Here is an 11,170-nt window from a genome sequence, read left to right as displayed (position 1 = left end):
TTCCGGTGCCGAGAAATTGATTTCCGGTTTTTGGGGTCCTGTACAGAACTATTATAATTAATATGATCATATATTCTGTTATCCTTTACATTTATTCATGAGGATTTTACTTGTGTTATTGTTCTTGGCCTTCCACTTTCAATGATGGCTGCTACTGTTTGCAACAGTAGAGGAGTGCACTTATTTTACAAAAAACTAAACATTTTATTATCTAAATGCTTAATTAAAACTAAACACTAAACTAATACACAGTGTCTGTTGGGTGTGGTCCAGTTTAACCCAAGATGGAAAAAAATTTATGTATGTGTCCCTATTACATATTCCTCAATTATTTTGTGTAGCTACATTATACCTCGATATCATGTTGTGATTCCTCCAACAGTGGTCTGGTCCTGGATAAGACCAATTATGCTTATTTTCAGATAGTGCCCCCAGATAAGTCTGTTATTGTACTATCAATTTTAAGTTAATCATGGCCATCTTTGACAGTGCTGCCCATGACAGGAACAACATACAACCATGAACACCTTAAGATACATTCACATTTTATTCATTTGTCAAATGGTTCAAAATTATATACATATATATATATAACTGTTGATGCCATATTAAGCCTTTATTGCTACCTAATAACAGGTTTAATAAAATGTGTTTGGGAAATAGTGTATGATGGGGAAAATTATCGGTCAGCATGATCCTGGGATCTATATCTGATGCAAAAACATCTTATTCAGGAAAACAAACTTTTGATGAATAGGGAAATTGGCCAGCGTTGATTAATGTTTACTATAACAAACATTGTGCTTGGGCTTCAAAATGTGGCAATGTGTTGTATGGCAGCACCTCTTCAATCTGCTGAACAGATATGGCATGTCCCAGAGAACCCTCTAAAACTTTTACAGATGGACTATCAGGGGCCTTCTCTGGCTGCATCATTATCTGGTCTGGCAAGTGCAACACTGATCTCTTTGAAGGGAGGCTTTATTCCACCTAAAACACCATCACTTCAGGAGCGTTATATCCAGGAAAGAGAGACTGAAAAATAGCTTCTACCTCCAGGGCAACAGACTGTTATCTGACCACTATTGTGATATGCACACACACAACCCAAAATCTCATTCCCGCACCCTCACCATGGTACACACATTCTCAGTCACATATCCACACACAGTGACAGACTTATGTACACCCTCAAACTGTATTGAAGCCCATTTCCACCACCCACCCCTCAAAAAAATTACAAGCTAAAAGTTGTGAAACTGTAAGTCATAGTTATTTGTGTTGTCGCTGTTATAAGATAGTAAGTCATTAACAGTGTGTCATAAATGTGAGATACTGTAGTGAGTCCTTAACATTAAAAGGTAAGTTATTATTGTAAAAAAGCATAATCACTGAGAGATAGTGAATCATTATTTTTGATTATCATGTTTGGATTGGGGACATTGCAATGTGTAGTGTGCCATCTTTCAGAAAAACAGATGTCCTGCAGTCAATAAAGAGTACTTACTGTAAGAGTATAGATGTTAATCCTGGTTCTCTGGTAAAATGTCCAATCTGGCTGTCTAACCATCATTGGCACATGTTTTTTCATCCACTCCCCACACACACATTTGTTATGTCATTCTCTCTGGATAACAGGCTTCATTATTGTTTAAAACTGGTCAACCTGCTGGCTTTTATGTCGTCATTCAGTATGTGGGTAAAAAATTATGTTGCAATTACATGGTGATAAACTCATTTTTACCATCTCATAATTCTGAGTTAGTATATTGTTGTAATCAGTTAGTATCTCATTATTATGAAATACTATCTCATAGCCAAAGACTTTATTTTTAGTAGTTGGAATTGGCTTCCATACTTACACTGCATAAATGTAGTACAATTCATAATGTCAAATGTTGTTAAACTGAAATAATTAATTTGAACACACAACCCTGCAAAATCAACTAAACCATCTAATCTATTTTAGAAGCTGTAGAAGCTGGGCCAATTGCTGATTACATGACATAAGTTTGACATCCCATAAATTACTGCAATTCAAGGAGTGCCAGACTTAAATGTCACATAAGATTTTTAACATAACATGTAGATTACTCAGTGCAAATCTGGTTCCAAGATCAGAGCACTATTTCTGGACATTATCCTAGGCACCTGAATATGAAACTTTCTAACAGGCAGAACACAGGCTGTGAGGATTAGCAACAATCCCTTCTTCTCCTTACTATTAACAGTGGGCCCCCCCAGGGCCATGTACAAAGTCCTCTGCGTTACTTTCTTTTCATACCTGACTGTGGCTCTGCACAACACCAACTTCATCAAATTTGCAGACTACACAATAACCAAGAACAATGAGGCTATAATTACTTCTTGAAGGAGGTATGCAAACTGGTATTGTGGTGCCAGGACAACAACCTCTCCCTTAATGTCAGCTAATTGTACTAGATGACGGTTGATGTTAGAAAGCTGAGAAAGGAACAAGCCTTAATCAACAGCAACAGGGCTGCAGCGGAGTGAATGCAGTTTTCAATTCTTCAAAGTTCAGATAGTCGGTACGTCATGGATCAACACCACAGACGTTTTCAAGGGGGCTTAACAGTGACTCAGTAAGTTGACTAAAGATATTTGGCACGGGTGGTCTGTATATATACACTATCCCTGCACCATCAAGAGCATCTTGATAGGCTGCTTCACAGAACTGTTCCCCACAGTACTGCATGGTGCTCCAGTCGGTGTTGAAGGAGACCCAATGCATCATCGGAGCTGTAGTCTCACCCTATCCAGGACTTCTATAATCATGCCAGCCAAAACGCTGCAGCATTGTCAAGGACCCTTCACACTCCAGCCATGTGCCTTCCAAATGTGGACTGCATCTAATCATAGGGTCTAATATCAAGAGGCAGATAAAAAATCAAACACTTCTAATCTTATGTCTGGACTACTTACTGCACCTGTACAGATTTCCACTTATGTTCCCTTGGCTGTCTGACCCCTACGGGAGATTTGCTCCTGCACAGCAGTCAAAACTCTTCTCTATTTTTGCACCCAATGGTGCAACTGGATTTCTTTGAAGCTAGTATGGGCTTTTACAACCTTTTCAGATCTAAAATCACTGCACAGCCAAATTCATTGTTTTCCCTCATTGAACCTGAATGAAAACATATTAAATGTTAAAGTAAATTCTATATTTATGAGGGGAAAAAAGTATTTAGTAAGTGCCTAACACAACCATTTATTTTCTGTTATTTATGCATCATCAATAGACAGTGTGGGTGATAAAGCAAGGTTTTTACTGAAAGATGCCTGGTCAGGATTCAAACCCAGGCCACAGTAGCACATGAACACTGGAGGCAGTCGCCCAGACCACAGACCCATCCAGGCCTCAAAACACCAACCCCTGTTTGGATACACCAAAATTCAGAAACTTTCTGATAACCATTTCTGTTTTCTTTTTTTTTTTGGGGGGGGGGGGGTTCACTGTTTTATACCATATGAACTGTAGTTTCTGAATGATAACATTAGCTAATCCATCCAAATCAAGCTAATAATTCTGTGCTATGTTAATATTCCATATATTTGACTTTATTTAATTGACTCCACGAGTAATCCATTCATTTATTGGAATTGGCGCAAAATGAATCGTCATACAAATAACAATAATTTGAATTTGATTGGGTAAAATGGTACGACGTAAACAAGATCATATTTCCTTCGATACGATTGGTGTAACGTTAACCAATCACGTTGGACGGTGTCAAATGCACCACCAAAACACTTACATTTGAAATTCAAACGGCTATCCGCAACGAAAATATTGTAGTGGACGCGCGTATTGGTAAGTTAATACCTAAGAAAGTTAAAATGTTTTGCCATTCAGATACCTCACTGTGTGTGTTTCAACTGAACCGCGTTCAGTATAATATTGCAGGTCGCTCAAATTACCGCTTGCTGTTGTGTTTTACAGCTAAGGTTAGTTAGCTTAGCCAGATGTTAGCTAGATAGCTAGGAGGACTGTAGCTCCCTCTAACCATGGCTAAGGTTTTCTATTGCCTACAGTATCTAGCCAGGTTACTCACCACAGTTGGTTACTGTAGCTCCCTCGATACAATAACCACGAACGCGTGCATGTATAGTACTCTAACTACCTTGCTAGAAAATATAATTTATTTAGATAACTAATTATTGTAGGGTGTTACAGTAAGGATCTTACAAACACGTTTGAGTTCTTAGTAATTTAGGTACAGTACTGTAGTTCGCACCAATCCACCTACTCATTGGGTTGCCAATGTTGGTTCCAAATTAATGTTATGCTTGTGATTTATGATAGTTACTAGTGTTTCTCTCTCTGTTTCAGGTATCAAGGCCATATGAATAAAGAGGTAGGAGGTATTCCATAATCTAGGGATAGTAACATTAGCTAAAAAAGTCTAAACCTAAATTTCCGTCTGATTGTGGTGATTTTAGATAGGAACAAATGTTAGTTCACTCTTGTGGACATCTACATATAAACAACGTGCAGCTAAATGTAATGCCTATTACAAGCTGTTGACACGTTAACACTACATTAGTCAGATGGATTATTTTTTCCCTTTGACTAAATATTCCTTCCTCTGCAGAATTACTCCCGACTACCAGTCATGTCTGGTAAAAGGGTCCTCTCCACTAGCAACAGCAGTGAGAGTAGTAACTCTGACATACAACCTGCACAGGTGAGTAGACTCTAATTACAATCAATATGCATTCTTACTGAAATGCAACTCAAACAAGTCAGACACCCCCCCAATGTGTTAGTAAAAATATGGTGTGAAATTATCTTCCTAATTCAGAAAAAGTTGAGAAGAGTTGATTCTGACCCTAAGATGCGGCTGGCAGTGAGTGTTATGGGGACCAAGAAACCCCCCCCCCCCAAGCGAGCATTTGGTGAGCAACCTTTCAGATTTCATGGACTGGAGACCTGATGTAGTCACCTTGTTAAGCAGGATTGTTATATCAGACTACCGTGGTGGATAGTTAGATTTGTGAGAAGTGGGCAGTTGTTAGATAGATAGACATGATCCAAATAAGGGACCTAATCATTTTTGAGTGTGTTACAATACGAAGGACTAGTTCCAGTGTCTCGAGAACGGCACGACAAACCAAAATCATCAAGCCAACAGCAGTCCCATGGGGGAAAAAATGTGTTTTGATTTAAATGGTTGAATGAAAATGGTTAGAATAGAATTTCCAAACACATTTATAACACTGTTAAGTAATGAAGAGTCAATTATATTGGAATCAGAATTATTTTCATCTGACTCATAATTAATTTGAGGATGATAATCTACCAAGTGGTCCACAGCAAATACACACTTAAAGAAAAGATGATTCACTGACCATTCAGGGTGGGGACAATTCATTAGTGAACAAACAACTGATTCTTGTTTTTGACCAAATCAGATGTATATCTGCTCCACAAACATATTCTCTGGATCTTATTCTTTTGAATGGATGTTGGCAGCTTTTTTTAGTAGTTTCGTCACGTTCTTCCTCTATGACTTTGTGTGTTAAACTCTTGCCATCTATTCCTCTCTTAGCTGCCAAAACGAGTCGACCTACAAGTGCAGCAACTGTAGCGGCTGTCCCCAGTAGAGGTGAGATACAAAGAACTGAGATTGGAACGGACATTCTTCGATGGTCTCTACTTTTTCATCACCATACTGCATGTTTTTCTTACCCTGTGTAGAGTTTCAAAAGCAGCCCAAGATGTCTGTCAGTAAAGCAGGTAACTATTCCTTTCATACTGACTGTACATGAATTGTCAGGGATTTGACTTACAACCCTAGATTTGCATTTTGACTGTCATTTAATGTTCACTCGTTCAGTTTAATCATCTAGTCCAGTTGGCTAATACAGACGTGCTGAATGTGTGTCCCCAGCACCAACAGGAGTTGTTGGAGGTTCACGGAGGCCCGCGTGGGACCTGAAGGGGAAGGTTTCAGACATGGAGGGAAAGATTTCCAACTACCAGAGTAAAGTAAAAACGGTTGCCCAGGAGAATGATTGTCTGAAAGAGTCTCTGGCTAAAAGCAGGCAGAAGGAAGCAGAAATGACTTCCAAGCTCCAAGATGTTCATGCAAAGCTCAGGTACTGCCTACCATGGAACATTCAAAGGGGTCAGTCATTCTGTAAAAACTAATGAATGTTTTTAAAGCTGACAACACAATCTTTTCTGCTTTTCTTGACTAACTGATGCATATGTGTACATGTAGCTGTCGTTGATAGTATAATGGTAATTACTGACTCTTCCCACTCTGGCTTGCAGCCAATATGAGGAGGAGCTGGCTGACCTGGCCGGAGTCCGAGAGCAGCTGGCGTCTGTGACCAACGAGAAGGCCTCTCTAGAGAAGAACTTGCACCGCCTCACTGAGGAGCACAAGGTCCTTCTGGGTTTGAGGGAAGACCTGGAGTCCCAGCTTCACAATGTACAGGTAGAACCTGTTTTGAAAAAGATATAATCCACACAAAGCTAAATGGCCCTCTGGCCTAGTCCGTGACAACGAATCACCTTGTGGTATGTGTCTGGTTAATGACAGACACTGTTTCCCCATGGAGTTAATTATTCCTGCCTCTTGGTTAGTTTTACCTGCTAAATATCATCTTCCCACTCCTGTCTTCCAGACGCAGATCTCCCTCCAGACCTCCACCTTGTCCGACTGCCGTGCCACCCTGAGGGAGACCCAGGACAAGGTCACCGACCTGGAAGCGACCGTGGCCCGTCAGTTGGACGAGATCCACTGTGGCGAGATGGAGCGCCGGAGGCTCCACAATACCATCCAGGAGCTCAAGGCGAGTCGCGTCCCCCTCTAGCGGCTCACAGTCAGGAACTAAGAGGTGCACTGCTCTCCTCAAATTAACAAGGCGCTCCTCCCGGTCTCATGTCCCCTGCAGGGTAATATCAGGGTGTTCTGTAGAGTGCGTCCTCTACAGACCCCTGGGCAGATGGACCACATTCAGCTTCCTGCCCATGACAACAAGGCCCTAACACTGGCCAAGAGTGAGGAGGTAACATTTCTTTCTAGTTATTCTGTTTCTGTATGTTCATTGGCGAATGTGGAATCCATCAACCGACTCCCCTCGCAGTCACACACAGGGCGCTCCGGAGACACCCAGAAGAGCTACAGCTTCAGCTTCGACCGGGTGTTCGGACCCTGCACCTCGCAGGAGGACGTGTTCGAGGAGATCTCCCTGTTGGTCCAGTCAGCCCTGGACGGCTACAACGTGTGCTGCTTCGCTTACGGCCAAACCGGCAGCGGCAAGACGTTCACCATGGAGGGGGAGGACCGGGAGGACATGCGTGGGGTCATCCCCCGGGCCGTGCGGAAGATCTTCCGGGCCTCCGAGGCGCTGGCAGAGCAGGGATGGCAGGTACTGGTGATGCCGTTGTTTTGTCAGTATGAGGGTATTGCCGATTAAACAGTGCTAATACACTGAACAGGGAGTTGTCCTTTAAATTTGTCTTTACTGTATTTGATTCTGCTTAAATAGATTTCGCTAACAGCTTTTTGAATGGAACTTGAATGTTTTTGACAACCCACTGTTTAATTTTTCCAGTATACATTCACTGCCAGTTTTGTTGAGATCTACAACGAGACGTTGCGTGATCTCCTGTTCACGGGGAAGACTAGCAAGAGACCAGAGTACGAGATTCGCAAGACCTCAAACAACGAGATCACCGTCAGCAATCTCACCTATCAGAGGGTTAACTCTGAGGATGAGGTAAGGCTTTATTTTAGTAACCATCGAAAGGCGGTGTCTTACCAGTTGTCCTGGAAAAGTCACAGAATTTGAAATGTGCGTCTTCCAGGTCTGAAAAAACATGAAATATTCATGGAAATTATTTCTTTTCATGTAGTTCATTATCTTTTATATCTATTTTATATCTTTAATATAAATATTCTAATAAAAAAATAAATAAAATGAGCTGAAAATGTGTGCATTTGCTTGTGCTCGAGCTTATGTCATGCTGAAGCTGAAACTCTCGTGCACCTTACTTCTGATAACTGCTGAAGTTAATCTTCTGGGCTGAATACCTCACATTTGTGTACTTGCTGAGACGCAGTTTGTCTTAGATCAACTCTCCAGCTTGTCATATCGAATATGTTTAAATCCACTTATTTTTGTAATTCCTCAGTTATTACTTAGTTTTGCACTAATGGGACTTAAAATTTCATATTTTGTTTCCATAATTCATTATGTATATGTAAATGGCATAGAATTATTTATCATGGAAATTCTGCTGAAAGTCATGGAATTCCATGTGGCAAAATGTGTGAACGCTGTAGCTTACTTGTTAAACAGTTCTCATCAACCTGTAGTGGAGGTGGATATTACAGTGTAGTAGCTCTGTATCTGGTGTGTGGGAGGTGGCCTAGTGCTTGAGTTTTGTGGCTTTGACCCTATTTGCTCCTCTAGTTCTTTGGATGTGAGTGTTTGCCAATTGACAAAAGACTTTCCCATGTGTATCCAGGTGTGCAACCTGATTGCACTGGCAAACCAGAACCGTTCCACAGCACGGACCAACATGAATGACCACTCCTCACGCTCGCACTCCGTCTTCCAGCTAGATATTGAGGGTGTGAACACCGGGAGAGATGTCAAGTGCAAATGTACGTTTATTCTCTGGCTTCCTGTTTTTTGCTTTGTCAGCAAATATAGATGCTGGATTTTAGAGGTGTCCTTTGATTTAGGCAATGGGTCTATTTACACAGTCTGACAAACTCTTGGATACCGTTTTCATATCACCACAGACAGTTTGTGGGAAGTGTATCTAGCATCCTACAAGACTAACTGTTCCAGTAATCTGTCATTGTGCTAAAACTGTTTGTCGTTGACCTGGGAACTCTAACTTTAAAAAAATATTAATGAGTTTAATATACTTTTGACAAGTAGATAAAGGGCCTTGTTTCCAAAGTTCTGAACTATCCCTTTTAAATCAGAAGATGAAAAATGTTCCTGTTAGATTGCCATCTGGTAAAATAATCGTGTGTCTGTGTGCAGCCTCGTTGTGTTTGGTTGATCTGGCGGGCAGTGAGCGTGTGCAGAAAAGCCAATCCCAAGGGGACCGGTTCAAGGAGATGACTGCCATCAACGGCTCCTTGACCAACCTGGGCATTGTCATCGCTGCACTGGCCAATAAGGTATATGTGGGTGGACCTTGTATCCCGGGGCTGCTGGTGTCCTTATCACAGTCATATAGGAGCTCTGTCAGTCGTTATCACAGTTGCTTGTGTTAACTAACCCTCCCACTGTCTGTCTGTATTCCAGGAGAACTTCATCCCGTACAGAAACTCCAAGCTTACCTACCTCCTCCAGAGCTGTCTGGGAGGAAACAGCAAGACGTACGTTATGAAATGTTTCAACAGGATTTTCTTCTGTTTTGAAAACAACACCCGGTTCTAACCTATTGAAACAGGCCGCTGTGTATTCCCCCCCTCCCCCGTTCCCAACAACCTGATGCACACCTGTTTGATTGTGGTATTTACATTTAGTGTGAAATCGTGTTAAGAAGTGGTTTGTAGGCCCTGGGGCAGTTATTGGGCTGATCAGGTGACCAGAGTGTTTGTTCTAGCTTGGGGTTGTGATTATGAGCAGGTCACAGTACGACAAGTGTAACATCTCATCTGTGTCCTCCTTTTAGCTTGATGTTTGTTAACATCTCTCCAGAGATGGACAGCTTTCCGGAGACCCTAAACTCTCTTCGATTTGCCAGCAAGGTCAGTGACCTCTAACCACTTCAGTAAATGACATGTAGTTCATCTTAAAACATTGTCATGTTTATACTGTTATCAGAATAACAATGGCATTTCAACTGTTTATCTTGTTGCAGGTAAACGACTGTGTTATCGGTACAGCATCAGCTAATCGAAAGTAAAAGTGGTGGGAAAGGCTGAGGATCAGACCAACTGGTTCTTGGATAAAGGCTGAATCCATGTCTGCAAGATCACACAATGAATCGTAGAGTTTCCCAAACCTGTCCTTGGGCCAGCCAAGACATTTCACAATTTGTTTTACCCATATTACCTGCACATCTGATTTGATTTTTCCTCTAACCGTCAAGCCTTTGACGAATTAAATGAGATGTGCTAGTTTGGGTTAGAACTACAATGTCTGACGAAAGACGCCCAAATACATTAGCATAGTAAGACGTTACTATAAGAATCTACTGCATTTGTGAATTCAGTGTACCACTGAAAGAGCCTTTGAGTTTTAGTTTTTTTTTTTATGTAGCCTACATTTTACTTTGTATGTTGTACAGTGAACATTGTATTTTATACCTGTGTTTTGGCTAGTGGACAATGTTAATGTTTGACCACATTTGACAAATGCTGTGGTGTTTGTCTTCCATTTAATGTTTTACTATTCTATTATGAACAGTTCTATTATGTGGAATAATGTGATCCTGCAAATAATGATTCAGTCATGCACCTGTAGCCCGTTTTCTGCATATAGAGAGAATGCACTTGTGCAGAACCTCCTCCACATATCCGCAAAAACTAAAGAAAACTCTCTGACTCAGGGGGTCTAAAAACATTGGGGGGGCAGTTCTTTTAACATGTAAATTGACTGGTGTGTCTGTACAGTTGGAATGTATTGAGGGTGCAACAGCAAGTTGAACAGACACTGGCAAATGACTGACAGGGCCAAATCTCTTGTTGGCAATGCTGATGTTGTCTGCAAGGGTAAATACTAAATCAGATGCCAACATTTTACGCTTTTTTTAATTCATGCCCTTATATTGTGGCACATTTTATTGTTCATTTTACATCTTATTGGAAGATAAATAAAAATGAAATATGTAAAGCTTTTTTTGTCTCGTACCAATCAAAGAAAATACCTGAAAAGCTTTACTGTAAACTGTCTCCTTTTATTATGGATACTGGTTATTTATGATGACAATGTCTTCTACCTATCCAATTGCTCTAGTCAAATAACCCTATCTTATCCATGACCTATGTATGAGCAAACAAAAGAGCTGAATAAAATGTGGAGTGCTAAAGCAATCCATAATGTTGCTTTCCAGTTGTGCTGAAATGAAAGGCATTGGTTTAGTGTCTTTTTATATTTTCTACTTTACATTTTTGGCCAGTTGTGTAATATTGTTATCACACAATATGGAAAAAATGTATACAGAACC

At 40.8% G+C, this 11,170-nt stretch overlaps 1 protein-coding gene across 1 annotated transcript; it reads left to right on the top strand.

Annotated features, from left to right (window-relative positions):
* Positions 1 to 3,750: 3,750 nt before the first annotated feature.
* On the top strand, positions 3,751 to 10,841 carry kifc1 (kinesin family member C1). Its single transcript, XM_010901441.5, has 17 exons — positions 3,751 to 3,832; positions 4,352 to 4,376; positions 4,614 to 4,706; positions 4,824 to 4,917; positions 5,571 to 5,627; positions 5,720 to 5,758; positions 5,913 to 6,120; positions 6,299 to 6,464; positions 6,655 to 6,822; positions 6,925 to 7,038; positions 7,117 to 7,401; positions 7,588 to 7,752; positions 8,504 to 8,642; positions 9,034 to 9,173; positions 9,301 to 9,374; positions 9,674 to 9,749; positions 9,863 to 10,841. Exons 2-17 carry the CDS (start codon positions 4,365 to 4,367, stop codon positions 9,905 to 9,907), a joined length of 1,875 nt encoding a protein of 624 aa, XP_010899743.3. The 5' UTR covers positions 3,751 to 3,832; positions 4,352 to 4,364; the 3' UTR covers positions 9,908 to 10,841.
* The last annotated feature ends 329 nt before the right edge of the window (positions 10,842 to 11,170 follow it).

The sequence above is a fragment of the Esox lucius genome, chromosome 10 (genome assembly GCF_011004845.1).
Source record: "Esox lucius isolate fEsoLuc1 chromosome 10, fEsoLuc1.pri, whole genome shotgun sequence".
Classification (NCBI taxonomy): Eukaryota; Metazoa; Chordata; class Actinopteri; order Esociformes; family Esocidae; genus Esox; species Esox lucius.
The sequence above is the reverse complement of the archived record's forward strand: the minus strand, read 5'-3'. Positions and strand labels throughout refer to the sequence as shown.